Here is a 17,729-nt window from a genome sequence, read left to right on the forward strand (position 1 = left end):
GGAAATTAAAAGTGAGACGTTGTGGTGAACACTAATTGTGCGAGACACTGAGACAGCCTGTCCACAGTCTACTGCTCATTAAGAGGACTCCTCTCTGCAACACCCTCCCAACATGCCATTCGTTAGAATGTAGAATTTAACTACATGGACTACATCTTATGCAGTAAGTAGAGTTCTAGAATAATCCATGATGGCTCTTGTCATACTCCTGGAGTTAACAAAAGAGAAAGCAGAGCCTGTATGATTAATCATTTTTGTGATTTGTTCAATTACCAATAAATAGAGGAGAGCCTCTATCTAATCTGTTTGGAAAATATGAAAAGTTTGGTTCCAAAACGCTATATCTCATTAAAAAGTCATGCTTTTTAATTGTGTATTTCAGGTAAAATCAATAAAATTGCAGTTGTGTAGATTGATTAAAGATAAATCAAGTACCAATACCAAAATACAGTTCTACTAAAATTACTTGGAAAACAAAATGTAAAAAAATGATTTATGAAAATTCATTAAAATGGTGGATTTAGCGTTTTACTCTTCATATATAGGTCTGGTTTTACAGTTTAGGTGACTGTTGGATCATTCTTGGGATTTGTTAATGTTCTGTAGTCTCAAAATAAACCTGTTGAGGAGGTTGAGCTCTGTCTTTTGAAATAAACCTTCAAAAAATTGCCCACTCCTCTCGGTCTTCTATGACAGTTCTTCCCCTGTGACTCATACGGTATCGAGCTCTCCTGTCTCCCGAATGCCTCCTCCTCAGTGGCCAGGCACAATTACAGTGATTATCAACAGCTTTAAACACAGTCATTACAATGCATAACCATAACAATTGCTCTTCTGTCACCCCCGTGTGCATATAATGCATTCAAAACGGACAGTACGCTCGCCCCTGAAGTTTTGAAACGAACCCTGGGATCACCTCTGCAACGCGTCAGCGTGTGGCATGAGTGAGTCACCACCTTTATTTATGTTTTTCCATCCTTTCTCCCTCTCTCCCTCTCTCTCTCTCTCTCTCTCTCTTTTGCAGTGTCTTTCTTTATTATATTACACCCCCCCCCCCATGAGTTTTTGCTTTCCCCCGTCTCTCTCTTTGTCGTGTTCTGTTCTTTTGCCCCAGTTTTCTCGCCGTAGTGAGGGACAAGGAGGCTGATGGAGGTGGGGATCAGAGGAGTGTGAATATAATCCTATTCAATCTTCAGATTAAAGGAGAGGAGGATGGGAGAAGAAGAAAGACATGTTTACGCATGTATGCACGCACGCACGTACGCGCACACACACACACACACACACACACACACATACGCACACATACACACACACACACGCACACACACGCACACACACACACACATACATTTGTGCACTTACACACATTTAAAAGGGAGGAAAGGCACAGGAGATGATGTGAGTGACAGTTGGGAGTGGGAGCTGCAAGCAGTCTGTAGAAAGATGTGTCAGAAATAGTTTATTTTTCTACCAGTGAGTGAGGGGAACATCAAGAAAGTTATTTTTATTTTGCAATGCCCTACAAAGATTAATGTGCATTGTGGGAGATGGGGGCCCATCACAGCAAATGAAACCATATTCCCATCACAGCTCATCAAACTACAAAGAGCGATTTCATGCCCTGGAACTCAACTGCTGATTCATTGGCATGCACATTGAAATCATATGTAGAATCATAGCTGAGATAAGAAACATCAACAGGTCCACATTCAACAAGGTGCAGTCAGCGATTGTACGCATAAATGTTTGTCACATTTAGCGAATATCTCCTTACTATCCCCTAGCTGCCCATCCCGTGGGTACACTGTAAAAAAACGGTCTCTGTAGGCAGCCCAGGCTCCAAAAACCGGAAACAAACAAAGTGGGGCCAGCCTGTCCCCCAAAACAAAACCACTTGTGTGGAGCTAATACTGAATAACACTCAGTCAATTTACACTTACTGCAAGGGTCAAATGCCCATTTCATATCATATCCATATAAGTGGACACATTTCTGTACTGATATACTGCCAAGTGCTATAATGTGTAACTTATTTTCTACAGCAATATCCTTTGACATTATTTTATGCTCTACAATTTACTATTCGATATATAACACAAAATGAGACAAAAATGCCCATTGTATTTCTACAGTAACACACAGTTCACACAGTTAACCACACAACAGTTACCTAGTGCACATACACATGCACTAGGTAACTCGCACCAGTGACCTCATCCTGCTGTTTACGTTCAAGGCTTGAACAAAGACAGTGGAAGGAATTTGTTTTGTCTGATTTTCATGTGTATCAGATAAGATGTGTCTTATAATACTATTAGTATAATATAACTTATAACACTAAGTATAATAGACTGATAATAGGGGCACTTAACCATTGGCCAGATGATAGCAACTTGTGCTCCGAACAAAGGGAACTAACTGAACTACAATTGAGAAATAAACCACATTAGACCACTTCAGGTGCAGAGGGTCTCCCTGAGAAGAAGTGTGGAGTTGGGGCGGGGGGTGATGGCAGTGAGGGGGAGTTTAGGATCACTGGGAAGAGAGGGTGGCAGCGAATTAACAGATTTAGTGTCATCTCTCAGTCTGGGAGGATAGCCAAACTATTGACCACTTTAATCCCACCACCCCATCCCTCTTTCTCTCTCTCTCTCTCTCTCTCTCTCTCTCTACCCCTCCCTCCCTCCCTTGCTCCCAGTGGAGACGACACCATCTACTGCAGCAGGCGGCTGTTTGTCTGCGCCTGCAGCGTGTTAATACCTGTGTTTGTGTGTCTGAAGTGTTTGGATGGTCTCACACAAGGGTCAGGAGGGGGTCAGTGTGAAAAGGACAGACACAGACATATGCATGCGTCTCATATCATTCTTGAAAGGCATGTCTGACCAGGAAAACATGTTTTTAACTTTTTTTTCCCCTCTTAAAATATTTACAAGTATAAAGTGGATGAATAAATGTCATCGTCCTTCACGGCTGTGCTTTCATCCATCTGTACAAGATACATGGCCTCTTATCTTTGTGTGTTTGCTTTCTGTTCGTGATAAGACATTTTCTGTTTTATGACTATTTGTTGGAAAACATATCTAAAATCTATAATAAAAAATGCAGAAATTATTTGAATGATTATCATGACAACATGTGATGCTCAATTTGGAATGTAACATTCCCTGACTTTAAGGACCCATGAATATGCATACTTATGTGAGCTGTCTTTGGAGAGGGTGCTGGGGTGTTTGTATGTGTGAGCGGAGGGGTCTGGCTTCTGTCTACATTACAGACGGTTTATCAAAGCACAGGGATCTGTTAATCTGACACCAGATTAAAACAGGAGAATCAGCCATCTAATCCAGTGACTAGCCTAATAATCCCACTCACAACAAGACCTCATGTACAGTGGGTATATACATATCATGTGCACACAGATACACACAGACAGACAGACAGACAGACACACATGCAATAACAATCAGATTGGCACAAACGGACATATAGAACCAGACAGACATTAACAAACACAAACACATACTCTCTCTGTCTGTCTGTCTCTCTCTCTCATACACGCACACACACACACACGCACACACACACACAAAAAGACACATAGAACCAGAAAAACATTAACACTCTCACACACACACACACACACACGCATACACACGCACACACAAAGACATGTGTTGAAGTCCCTTAGCACACATTTCCAAAGAAAATGTATGATTTTGGTAATTTTCCCAATTCTAATACTTCTATGAAGGTACCTGTCCCATTACCCCCGCCCTCCAAAACTTAAAAGGGCTATGTGTTGATCTCATTACTGATTACACCTCTTAGCCTGTAAATGAACTGGGGAGGGTGGGGGTGTTGGAGGCAGTGGGCCTTGCCATGATAAAGCTTAACAGTTAAGTGGTGATTATATTATATAGTGATTATATCCCCCCCGCCATTGACAATAATATAGATATGAGACATAGACAGGCTGAGGAGAGAGAAAAAAATGCTGCATGGAGACAGCAACAACATCCAGGCAGGAGGGGAGATGAGTGGGATCAAACTGAGGTCCATATTAAATTCTCATCACAGGCAGGAAAGGCAGCCCCAGCAGGACAGCGAATATAAAGTAGGCATGTTAATTAGCTGACTGTAAACTCATACTGTCTGTTCTGACTTTTGCATATGAGAAATAAATAGCAAAGGGAAGCAGGGTGGCAGAGACTGGAGGAAGAGAGGAAGGGAGTCAGGTAAGCTTGTATCTTGTGAAAGAGTTAGTAAGGATTAGGACATCTATCTCTGGGATCAGTATGGGTGAGCGAGAGAGAGAGAGAGAGAGAGAGAGAGAGAGAGAGAGAGAGAGAGAGAGAGAGAGAAGGGAGGGAAATAGAGAGAGAAGGGAGGGGGAATCGTTGTACCATCTGTCCTTATTAACAGTCCTCAAAAACATTATTCACTGTCTTTTCTGATCTTTTGTACTCTGTTTTTGTATACAGATAGGCAACGCATCAATTTGTCCGTACTTAACTTTCCTCTTTCACTTGGGTATAAGTCACTGAGGGGTCCTCTTTCACACCCCCTAATTACACGCTTACTCCTTCCTTAACCACAAAAGACCTCTTGCATGCACTTCCAGGTCATAACCTGGGGTAACCTGTGTCAAGGTGGCCTGAAGCTACATTGTCAGATCAGGACAAACATACTCTGGGGCTAGAGCGTTTGTGGGTTCAGCTGGGCAGAGAGAGGGAGGGTGGGTGTTAAGGGAATACCGCATGAGGATGGATAAATGGAGACATCAATTTACTGCCTGGGCCAGATAAAAGTTCCCCAAGGGCCTGCACTTGGCCCTGCTCTAAAGAAGAGGAAGCTCAGCATGTTATGTCCTCAGACTCAATCACTGCATGCAAAGATAAATGTGTGGGTTGGCAGCACCTTATACAGTATATTGTGTAGCACTGCTGTGGATATCAGTGGCAAAATATTATCAGCTTGTCCACCCTGTAATGTTGGGTATTTTCAATGGATTTGGGGAGATTTGCTATAGAATAAACTTGCCTAGACCTTTACTGATTATTTGAAAATAACAGGTCTGATGAGATCAGTTGTGAAGAATTATTCCACCAGAGCTGTGAAAGGTTGTGTGTGAGGCAATCCTGAGTGAGTCTGTGAGTGTGTGTGTGTGTGTGTGTGTGTGTGTGTGTGTGTGGTGTGTTTGTGTGTATGTCTGTGTGTGTATGTGTTGTGTCTCTGTGTGACTGCATGTGTATGAGGTAAGTTCCTCTGTGTCTCTCTTTTGTCTGTCCTTCCTATGAGAGGCCCTGTTGGTATAAGCTCTGAGCTTTCCTCTTCCGGAAACAGAGATAAGGGAGAGACAGAGGCAGAAGCAGACACTCAGCCTTCAGAGGGGGGGAATGACAGCTTCTGTGACTGGAAAGAGACTACTAGGAGAACTTATTCTAATTTTGCAATAGCATTAGGGTCTGTGTTTTTGACATGCATGGAGGATTTGTCCTACGTTATGCTCGGTCAGTTGCAGTGCATCCCCGGCAGCCAAACAGCTGCTGCCCTTCAAATTAGCACACACTCAGTTTGCATGTGTTCTGCATTTGTAATTGTGTAAATGCCTTGTGTAAAACGTGGATATAATGAGAATAGAAATTAATGTGCTTTAGCTTGTGTGGGCAACAACATTCATATGTGTGTGAGTGCTTTCTGTTAGTAGATTGTGTATGTGTGTGTGTGTGTGTGTGTGTGTGTGTGTGTCTGTTTTAAGTTGGGTCTAGTGAGTGTGCAAGCACAATATGTGTGTTTGGGTGTGTATAGCTAAATCCTGCTGTGTGTTTATGAGCTTACTCGTCTCCTGGCATTATTGTTGTTATTTCTACCTCTTAAATCAGATTTAGGCAGACAATATTAACACACACTGATTCCTTAACGAGACACTGTTATCAGAGGCACGGATTAACAAGTTCAGCTTTGGGGATCATTGGAAAAGTGCCTGTTTGGCATTTCTAGGAATCTGAAAACAGGCAAAAACCTGATATTAGAGTGACTTTACGCAGGGGTTAATAACAGGGGGAGACGGGGATGAGCGGAGTTGCTGGTGTGTGACAGTTTGGGTTTAAAAACAGCTGATGAGACAAAAACACACGGTCTGGCTCCCCAGGTGAAAAACAACCAGTCTCCTGATGAGAGCTCCTTTATCCCTTGATGGATTGCTTAAGTCCATGGCAAACCATCGCTGTATAGTACCTGCAACTGCAAGCAAGCGAGTAGCCTAACTCTTTACTATGCGTCATTGTGAAATTCTACTATCAGATATTTTGGTAGCCTAACTCTAATGAACACAAAGACCAACTGATTTGTTCTTATTACTGGCATCACAGCCTCATACACTTATGCTGTGAAGATGTTTCCTATTGGTTAGACATTGTGCACTAACTCCCAAAGTCCACCAGATGGAAACAGTGAGCTAGTGAGGACTGATGGCTGGGCTGCTTTCCTATCCAATAAACCTTCAACCTCACTTCTGCCTAGCGTACATCTGTATGATTGCCATTATAAATATCCTCTGGTATGAGGCGGTTGTCATGGTTACCTCCATAAAGCAGTGTGTGTCGACCTGACGTCATGACAACCTTCCACATTTAACTTCCATCAGGCAGAAGATTGGACAGTGTCTCAGGGAGGTGACATCATAAAGTAAAATGCCCGGCTGTGCACGATCTTAGATGGGGCAATATACGTGTGACGCTCATATACTGGATGGTGTGCATGTGCTTAGGTTTATATGCTGTAGTGGGTGGCTATTTGTGTGTATTGTCTTGTGTGTGTACTGTATGTGTGAGTGTGTTTGTGTGGTTGTTTATTTGTGTTTGTGTCAGTCTGCCTGTGAATGTGCATAACAGTCATGAAAGTCATACACGTACATGTGTGTGTTCCTTTTGTAAATATTAGGAACCATCAATAAGGGAACTATAAACCCACATGATTTCATATGATTCCTCAAATTGGCCTGTTATAGTGACAACCCAAGCGGCATCAGGAAATGTTCTCCAGTGAACAGAAAAGTCTGATTCCTCTTTACTGCCAATGTCACCTTAAGACAAAACTTTTACAAAATTACAGATAGTCCACAGAGAGAGAGAGAGAGAGACAGAGAGAGAGACAGAGAGAGTAAGAGAATGAGAGGGATTGGGCAATACAAATGAACAGGCTTAGGGTTTTAGTGGTAGACAGGGGTGAGAGAAGGGGGAGGCTACAGAGAGAGAGAGAGAGAGAGAGAGAGAGAGAGATTTGTATCAGAGAGGAGCGGTGACAAAGTCGGTGACAGTGTGCTGCCCACACTTCCATACACACACACACTCACACACACACACACACACATACCACTCTTTGTACAAACCATCTGTCAGTCAGTCAGTTTCGTCAGTCCGTTAGTTAGTTAACTCATGTCAGGGGAGGCAGTTATGAGGACCTCAAGCGAAATTGACTTGATGTGACAAAAGGTAAGAAAACTCCCCGCCTTCTTATTAGTTCAATTTGCTCTAACCTTGTTTATTTGCCTGACTGCCAATCTCTCTTCTGTCGCACTTGTGTGTCTGATCTGGACTGAGTCGAGGCCTCGGCCGTGGCCCATGGCAGCATGTTCAGCGAGCTGTGATACAGCAGGAGGCATAATTAATTTATTGTGCGATGGACCAGAGCAGTGGTGATGACTTTCAGAGGGACTGATGGTTTAAAGCTGTTACGATGTAGAAAGTTACTTCAGAGTGAGCCACTAGTGGTGGTATTCACTGTAGCTCTTTATCACCGGTCTTATTTTACTTTCCAACTGCCTTTATTGTCAATCTGGGGCAGTTTTATCTTGACAGGGATGGGTAAAGACCGGATTATGAAGAAGCTTAACATTTGGTTGAATCTTTTGGAATTGATTTGTTTTCAAGGCAACCACTTTCAAGGCAGACTCCATTTGATTCACAGCTATTAAGTAGGCATCAGTGACTTAACTTGAAACATATGGCAAATGTTGATGTAGTATGTATTAGTATGTAAGTGCCTTTATTAAGAGGCTACTGTGTACCATAGAACCTTATCTGGGGCAGGTCTTTTTTGCTAAAGTTCTTCTGAGGCATTGAGCCATAACTGTCACAGATTGAATGGGATTAAGATTATGGTTGGTACCTGAGATTGGATTTATACTCTTCCCACAATTCAAGTATGGCAACATTAATCTGGTTATTAATAACTTCTCCTACTGTTCTCTTAACACAGGAAGAAACATTTTAGATATCTGTGAAGTATGATAGTGTTATATAAGAACACTTTTACAAGGATATTTGTAGAAAATGTGGCTAATTGTATGTGGCATAGTGTGTACATCTGCCTGTTGCAGAATTTGATGTGTTCCCTACATTTAACATTTTAGTGGTCTTTGAAACCTATGATTAAGGTTAAGATTGTTTCCGCTTGGATTTGAAGACCATTCTATTTTATATATCAAATGTATGTCTTTTGTTATGCTGTATCATGTTTGTGAAGAGTGGACCACAGGTCTGAACTACAAGACTACATTACCCAAAAGTGCTAGGGGCAAAACAGTTTGGCTGCTCCAGTGCCAGTGCTGTGGAGGCCATCTTGATAGGTGGCTGTGATTGTTGATAGAAATGTGGATATGAACACTATCTGTCACTTCATTTGATCTGTCACCTGTTTGCCTGTGACCTGCATTACAGTTATCAGAGCATTATATGAGGGGAAAATAACAAGAAAGCAGTCTGTGATCAAATGTCTACAGTAGGAGAATAGCTGGGCCATTTTAGGAATAAGGTTGATAACTTGTAATCAGGAGGGCAACACACTGTTCATCCCTCAGATTCTTTCTCTCTATCTATCTATCTATCTATCTATCTATCTATCTATCTCAGTCTCAAAAAACAATCAGCATGACTTCACCCCCTTCCATCCCCTTTCTCTCTGGTTTTGTGGGGTGTGCTGTCACTCTTGTCCTGCTTTTGACCTGTTGACCCCTCCTCGGTGATGTTATCTCCCCTCCAGTTCCTGACTCGTGGGCCACAGGCCTAATCCTCTTACAACCTGAACAAAACACTGAGAAAACCACTGGCACAACCCAAGCCATACATTGTCCTCCTCACCATAAACAACCTCCAAGCTGCCCACCAAAACCCAAAGCCAATCATAGACACCACATAAGCCATTTTTATCTATTTATTTATTATTTTTCTGACAAAAGTGGGATGTTGCCTGGAGCAGGATTTGAATGAGAGCACTCCCAATTAATTGAATTAGTTGGCATCTCTGAACACGAAGACAAGCTTTCTGCAGCCTCCTCAACCCAGCTCATTTTTATCAGCTTGTCATGATTCAGCTATCTCCTCTTTTCTCCTCTCCTCTCTGACAGGATCAGGCAGTGTAAACAGCTAGTGCTGGGAGCCACAACTCGGAGCCTGGACACACAGCAGGCCAGCAGCAGAGATAAAAGGAAGGCAAAAACAGGGCCGGTCCGTCGTGAGCACTGGTTGGACACAACAGCTCACCTCACTCCCCAGGAAAAAAACCCACCACATCTCTCTCCGCGCAAGCTCCAGCCATGTCGTCCCCTTCTCTCCCACTTACCTCCCTGCCACCAAGCCCTCTGGCCATGGAGTACCTGAACGACTTCGACCTGCTCAAGTTCGAGGTGAAGCCGGACACTCCGCCGCCACCGCCGACGCAGCAGCAGCAGCCCTGCCCTTACCCCAAGCCCGGCCTCCACCAGGACCCCTCCAGCTCCCCCTACAGCGGGCGCCCACCCCAGGACTCCAGCCTAAGCTCCAGCCCCTACACATCGCTCCCGCCCTCCCCGACGCTGAGCGATGCGCACCCTCCCCCGTCCGCCTCCTCGTCCTCTTCCTCGTCCTCTTCCTCCATCTCTTTCCCCCTGTCCGTCTCCACCGGCTACGTGTCGGGCCTCAGTTCGGCCTCCCAGGGCAACCCGGAGGGCAGCCCCGCCCCAGGTGGGCAGGCTCAGTGTCCCAACCCCGCCTCTCTGGAGGACCTCATCTGGCTGGCGGCCCTGCAGCAGCAGTTTGGGGGTGAAGCCGGGGGCGCTGCCTCGCTCCTGGGGGCCCTCGGAGGGGGGCCCGAGAGGGGGGACAGGGACCGGTCAGCTGTAGGGGGGTTCCTGGGCTGTGAGGATGCAGTCGAAGCCCTACTCAACTCAGCTGCAGTGGCTGTAGGATCCCAGGTGATGAGCAGTTCAGGAAGAACTTATATTCACAATGAAAAATATTTAACGCAAATAACTTAACCCTGTCTGTCCATCTTGTAGCTTTGATTCAATAAAGGTATGTCAACATACAGTGAAACTTGAAACTTCATGTTGACATAACTTTACTCAGTCGAAGCAACAAGACAACAAGACTGATTTAAGTTCTTTGTTCCAAATATCTTTTACAGTGTTGACACAAATATAACACAATACATTTGTGCACCTTGCTCATTGTTTCTCCCTTTCTCTCTCTCTCTCAGTTTCCTGTGCTCTCCCAGAGTTCCAGCAGCAGTAACCTTGGCGACTCCGGCAGTGACAGCGGAGGTGACGTCTCCTGTGCCAAGGCCTCAGACATGTGCCACCGCCCACTCCTCTTTGTCTCCAACCCTCCCTCCCTGCCCAATGCCGCCCAGCCTGCCGCCCCCTACCCACAAGCCCCCAGTCCTCAGGGTCGGCTCCAGCACCATCAGCACCATCACCACCACCATCACCCGCACCACCCCATGCATGGTCATCATCATCCCCATCATCAACATCACCTTCAACTTAGCCAGGTACAGGCATAGAGAGAGGAGCGCTATCTATTCATAGATGCTAGAGTCGCAGAATAATGGGGTTAACGCCCAACCACACCACTAACAGCAACTATGACAATAGTAGCAAAGACTACAGTTTTGTGATTCACTCTAGCTAATAAGAACTACATCGTCCATACCACATACTATAACTGCAACGCCAATGGGAGTGATATAATTGGGGATCACTTTCAAAGCGATTTGGTGAATGACAGAAACACAGCCATTTAGAATCCATTGAATTAAGTTATCATGGTTATGGACATGAAGGGTATTCCCGAGAAATGTGTAGCCTTGTAGTTGGTCAGTGTGGACGTTCATATATTCATAGCTTTATAGTTATTGTTGTTGGTGTGGATGGGCCTCCAGTCAGGGGCGTTGTGGTGAAGGGTTACTGGGTGGGATATCAGATATCACCTCCTACTCACTGTTTCCCCTTTCACGCTTTCTTCTCTTCCTTTCACCCTCTGAAAGCGTTCAAGTCTCTCTCTCTTTCACACACACACACACACACACACACACACACACACACACACACACACACACACACACAGACACACACACACACACACACACACACACAGACACACACACACACACACACACACACACACACACAGACACACACAGACACACACACACAAACCAATTTCATTCAGCACTGAATTATGTAAAAATATTTGAATAAAGCGGCCATTAATCATTGTTATATGCGTGCAGCCTGGTGCAGTTGAAGGGCATCACTAGTTACACTGTGCTGGCTAAGAAATGAACTACTACTTCAGAACCTGGCATGGTGAAAGATATTCATATCAATGTGCCTAGCGTGGCACTTGGGAATTGAAGCACTCAGTTTTTGAACGCAGAAGCACCCTGGGCGAGAACACGATAAATATTCATCTTTGAGAGCAGCAATCTCTGAGCCTGAGCTCTACAATGGAACAGGCTGAATCAAATTGCCATGAGAGGTTCCCCTAAATGTCTGCAGCTGCTATTGCTGAAGCCATTAGGGGTGAAATTGTGATTACAAGCTATTTGGAAGAGTTTTTGAGCAGCAAATCATGGAAGTTTGGAAAGGTTATATTGCAGGCTGAGGTTGCGACGCTGTTTAGAAGTCGTATGTAGTCTCACAGGTGTCTAGAGCGTCTGCATCTCTTTATGTGGAGCATGCTATGAGATTATGATAATATCTGCTATTATTGTTGGGTAATCCTGATCACTGTCACACACATTCAGTCAGACAGTCAGATTAGGAGGCAGATTACGGACATGTGGGACAAAAATGTGCTCCCAGACTCCTGTGAGCGCGCGCACCTATTCCTCTCAGACATGGACACGCGGACACAAGAAATGCGCACGTGTACACCAGCATCCCGGCACATGCACAGAGACGACAGTACCACGACACATACTTATTGTCATATGCATACAGAGTTTGGACATCTTGTCTTATATGTTGCCAACAAAGAGTAAGGAAATTCGGGAGGTGGGGAGTAAGGAAATTGGGGAATAGCTTTTAATGTGGCCCTTACTAAGTTTAATACTTCAAATAGGGTCTCCCATACTGTAGAAAGATTATTTAGAGCTTTATAGCTGATTAATTAACATGTCATAAGCAGTGTTATTAGCACACATTTCATAATCATTGCCTGGCCTTCTTGCAATCTGCGGTAGCATTTCACATGGTATCCTAGCTCTGCAAGGTTTTGACCCTCTCTCTCTCTCTCTCGCTCTGTCTCTCTCTCTCAGTGTGGACTGGACGCGGTGGAGCGTTTCTCGGATGAGCAGCTGGTGAGTCTATCGGTACGGGAGCTGAACCGCCACCTGCGCGGCGTGAGCAAGGACGAGGTGGTGCGACTGAAGCAAAAGCGGCGCACGTTGAAGAACCGCGGGTACGCCCAGTCCTGCCGCTACAAGCGCCTGCAGCACCGCCACGCCCTCGAGTCGGAGAAGCACATCCTCACTCAACAGGTGGGCTTGCAGAACCACAAGAGTATCATAACACACCTCAACGTCATGAACCCCCTCACCTTTCATAGTACACACCTGGGTGCTTAGAATAGCCTTTATGGACCCTTTCAAGAGAGTTCCATTATCAGCATCATAGTTGGCCCCACAAGACTTCCGTTTTAACATTCCATGTGTTATCTTAATGCAGAGGAAGTAGATTGGGGCCCAAATAGAACGTTCAAGCATTGTTTTTGTTTTTATTGTTGAAAGGGTCTATATGGCTCAAACATGTAGACCTGTAGTAACTTTACAGAGGCAGTGTGGTATGTAGGTCTTGACCCTCAAAGGTAGGGTCAGCTAGAGGGTACACACTAGCTGATTGTTCTAAGATCATTTGATGAAAGTGAATTTCTGGCTGAATTCATCCGCCTTCTTGCTGAGAAGTAACTATGGGTAATAACGAAACCCTTTAATTAGTTCACGGGGTTACATTTTGATCTTAGGAGTATGTGTTGAGTTGCGTTGGCTTGTAATAAAACAGTTAAATTATCATTGTCTGCCCAACCAAACAACAATATCTCAAGGTAGGTGCAAGATCTCTTGTGGGAGACAGAGGAAAAGAGCTCATTCAAAATTGATGTAGGCCTGCCTTTGAAAAGAATTCCCTATGAAAATGTCCTATACAGTCTTTTTAGAGGCAGGTTGTGTAAGGGGATCTTTTGTCTCTTTGTAGCGTTTCTCCCAGACAGAGGACTGATTTCCTTCTGCTTCTCCTTCACAGCTGGAGCAGCTTCAGTGTGAGCTTTCTCGAGTACTGCGGGAGCGAGACGCCTACAAGGCTCGTTACGAGAAGCTCATCAGCTCCAACGAGGCGCTGTCGGCGCACACCAACAACCCACCACCTTCCCCTCCTCCGGACTACTTCCTGTGACGACACCCTGAAGAAAGGAAAGAACCATTAGCCAGTGGGCAGTGGGTGGAGAGAACAGCCAAAAACAAACAGCCAAAACTGAGCAAAGAGGCACAGACATGCAGGTGGCATGGAGTGGATGAGAACATGAAGACCTGCAAATGGCGGTCAGTAGAGGCTTCAAAAGACTGCAAAAATCAGCAACCTCATCAGGTAGAATCAGACAATGAGACGTGAAGTCAGAGGACACAGAGACAATGTTTCTCCAACTGAACAGATGCATCTGATGGTAGAGGGTCACTTTGCCATTGAAAGTGTAGATAAAGTGATAGAAAGGTGGCATCTTGTGCAGCGATCTTCATGCATCTTACTTGACTTGCTGGTGATACTGCTGGGGACAGGCACCATTTAGATAGGTCTTCATGTTCATCAAGCTGCATGGCGCCATGACCCAAATAAGCATCCCATTTCAAGCCTCTGCAGAAGGGACTTCCTGCTGAGTATCAAATCAAGCGAATATGATGCTTCACTGACAGCTCTCTCTACTTTGAGGTACCAAAAAAACTCTGCTCTCACTGCTTTCACAAAGTTCACAAACTAAGAAGAGTGAGATCCTTGGAGTCTTAGTTAGGGACAACTCTTCACTTGAATATATTTATAGGCCTGGTACTTCCGTATATCGTGACCTGGTGATTTTACAATCTTTCAAATTGTACTGGCTCTCCTCCGGGATCAAACTGGCCCATGTTGGAGGGTGAAGAGAGAGCTTAGTGATGGTGCTTCAGTCACAGGTCAGAGGAGAGATGGGATTTTTGTGAGTGTCCGTGCAGTGCAAGTGCAAAAAGATCCAACCTGTATCTCAGTTGCCTCCTGGCGAAGATAAAAATGCTGCTTTGCTTACCAAGGGCTAAGTCCCTCTCTTTACAAAATTAAGATGAGCAATCTTAGAATAAGAATGTATAACACATTTATATGAGCGCTTTTTTTATTGTTATGTGAAAAAAATAAGCTGACAAAACATACTACTGATGATAGTATGAAAGTATGTATTATGACAGTGATAGAACAATAGGTTTCTCTGCTTGTTGGAAAACTGAGCAAGGTAGCAATTTAATGTCAGTTTTTTGTGATTAACAGAGGGTTTTATTACCAAGATGAAATCCTGGAAGTGGGCAAGTGCTTTTGCTACACCTGTTTTTTTAAGTGCAGCAATTATCAGGCCTTGAAAGGTTTGTGAGGACAAAAGCTTAATGTTAAGCTTTGTGAAGTGTGAAGCTTCTATACTGATCAAATAAGAAAAACTACAAAGCAATACCTGCAGCTGTAACAAAATGCATCAACCCAATGAGTGTTGTGACAAAAAAACGGGTCTATGTAAGTGTACTATGACAGAGTGTATTATGCAATTTTTTGAGTGATTGTGTCTCCTTAGTGAATCAATAATGGATGAAAATAAGGCTTATGAGAAGTGAAACTTGTGAGAGAGACTAACAACCAAGCACCTCCAATTCACAGAGCTGGTCACTGTGGAGCTTTCTTTCTTTCTTTTTTTCTAAAAAATAAAACGGACTGTGAAGTATCGGAACACATTAGCATGATCTCTCTTTACAACGGCTTCCTTTCCATGTGACCACTTCCGCATTACCCATTTAGATCAACTTAGAGTTTATCTTTTCTTTTCTTTCGGGAGGGGTATCATTCTCCAACGACGGCATCCCTAATAGTGTTTCTCAGTCCTGCTTCTGGGGACCACCATTACTCCATCTGTAGCTCGCTCAAGCTTTCCTCTTCTCATTGTCACAAGGCCCTGGAGAGGCACTGTGTCTGACTGAGCACAAACAGAAAAAGACTGACGACATTAAATTCTGCACGACGGGTCTCCACAGACAGGATTTGGAAACTCTTCCCCACACCCATAAATGTGTCATAAACGCTACATTGTATATACAGTATATGCCTCCACAGTTCATGTCCGTTCACAATAGCTGCCTTAACCTTGTTTTCATTTTAGAGTGAGCCCACTAGCAAGATATGGGTAAACTGGTGAGACAAACTATTTACAGTTGCTATGTACATGTTTATGACACATTTATAATGGTTTTGTGACAGAGCTTATGTTGTTATTTTCTTTTATTTCTTGGATAGGCAGTTTGACCAATACATTCTGTATCATTATTTATTTACTTATTTATTTACAGTATTTATTCATTGTTTGTTCACGTATTTTCATCTGCCGGTTTACTATTTGACTCAAACGAGTAGTGTGTACCCTATTTATTTGGTAGGAATACAACATAATCATTACAATAATTTTGGACCATAACAACCATTATTATTGCCATCTTTATCATGGTTTTGTGCCCCTGTTGTAGTGGTTTACAATGAAATAAACATATTTTTACCACCTGAGGCCTGACAACTTCCTATTCACATGTGGACACTAACACGTCCTTCGTCCATCATTCTTGTTTCAGGTTTACATAATTATTGTCCTTTGCTTGTAATATGTCCCATTTTCAACCACTATTTGTTTGCCACCATTCATCAGCCTCTGTCTTGTTCCGTTCTACCACATCCCTGGCTCTCGACCACTGCCCTGTTCTCGTCTCTTGTGGACCATTTTGCTCTGTCTGTGCCCCTTCTCCCTTTTGCTTCATTCTCTCGCTCTCTCTCTTCCTCCTCTTTCTTTGTCTATCTGCCTCTCATTCTCTCTCTGTCTCTCTCTCTCTCTCTGTGTGAGTGAGTGAGTGTGTGAGTGAGTGAGTGTGTGGTGTGTGAGTGTGTGTGTGTGTGTGTGTTTGTGTGTGTGTGTGTGTGTGTGTGTGTGTTTATGTGTGAGTCTGCGCCGCACATCTATAGAGAGGCTATGACCCAAGCGGAGCGCTGTGCAGGATGACCTCACCCCGGGCCCTCCTCTCCCTCCCTCTCTCTGTCTCTCGCTCTCTCTCCCTGGTCGCTAGAATAGAAGCAGGATTAGAGGGCATAATAGAGGCTCGGCCGTTCACTGCCGGAGCTCATTGTGGACGGGCCGGGGGCCATTGTGGACAGGACGTACACAGGGCTACACGCACACTCGCCCCACCACTGTGCCGCGCTGACACCTCGCACACAGAGGTGAGCGCGTGTACACACACGCACACACACAGATACACACACACAGAGTCAAACACAAATACACACACACGCGCACACACACACACACACACACACACACACACACACACACACACACATTCTTCCTCACACATACATGGTTACACACAAACATGCAAGCATGCTTGCGCAGACACACGTTTGCATACATAGACATGTGTAGACCAACATCCAATCATATGCACATTGGCATACAGACACACACAACAATGTTGAGAGAAAAAAACTTGACAGATTATAAAAGTTGAACAGAAACCCATTTAAACAAAAGGTAGATCACATTTTTCTCAATGAGTCTGCAAACATAGACTAATCGAGGGTCAATAAACAGTCATAAATCTATTATTAAAGTCCTAAAAAAGACCCTAAGCAAAAGAAAGATTGCAGCCAGAGAGTAAAACCCACACCAATGTAAATATATAGTTGATGAAAAGAGCAAATAACGAAGGCGTTTCTGATACTGAGTCTATTCAAATACAGTGACTTCTACAGCCGGAGGGAAAGCGTGATCGACCACGAAGTAGGATGAGAGGATAAATTCGACTGGCTCTACAAGACCGCTCTTTGCTTCCTCCTGGCGGTGAAATGTGTGTAGTGCATTGATATGGTCCAAAACATGACATAGTCCATCGCCTAATTATCTGAACGTAATTTGTATGTCGGTGAATCACAAGTTGCGTTTTTCTGAAATTAGCTCCCTACAACACATCACCAGAATGCTGCGTCCATAGTCCACAAAAAACATTAGAAGATTGTGATTTTTAGCCTAAGTAGGCTAATCACTATGATCACGCCTATGGTAAATGCAGAAGAGCGTGAGGAGAGAGGTTCGAGTCTGCACTGTTCCTCGCATTAGACGGTCTTGGGAGTGGGGGATGGGGGT

General features: G+C 44.2%; 2 protein-coding genes across 2 annotated transcripts in view; both read left to right on the forward strand.

Annotated features, from left to right (window-relative positions):
• Positions 1-7,385: 7,385 nt before the first annotated feature.
• nrl (neural retina leucine zipper) lies at positions 7,386-14,626 on the forward strand. Its single transcript, XM_042057168.1, has 5 exons — positions 7,386-7,496; positions 9,410-10,234; positions 10,519-10,812; positions 12,583-12,804; positions 13,565-14,626. Exons 2-5 carry the CDS (start codon positions 9,599-9,601, stop codon positions 13,712-13,714), a joined length of 1,302 nt encoding a protein of 433 aa, XP_041913102.1. The 5' UTR covers positions 7,386-7,496; positions 9,410-9,598; the 3' UTR covers positions 13,715-14,626.
• A 2,947-nt stretch (positions 14,627-17,573) lies between these two features.
• Positions 17,574-17,729, forward strand: part of LOC121677790 (GTP-binding protein REM 2-like) — a 12,971-nt gene continuing 12,815 nt past the window's right edge. Inside the window, exon 1 of the mRNA XM_042056785.1 lies at positions 17,574-17,729. This exon is cut by the window's right edge and continues 99 nt beyond it. The gene's annotated coding sequence lies outside the window, so the exon portion shown is untranslated.

Source organism: Alosa sapidissima, chromosome 12, assembly GCF_018492685.1.
Source record: "Alosa sapidissima isolate fAloSap1 chromosome 12, fAloSap1.pri, whole genome shotgun sequence".
Taxonomy (NCBI): domain Eukaryota; kingdom Metazoa; phylum Chordata; class Actinopteri; order Clupeiformes; family Clupeidae; genus Alosa; species Alosa sapidissima.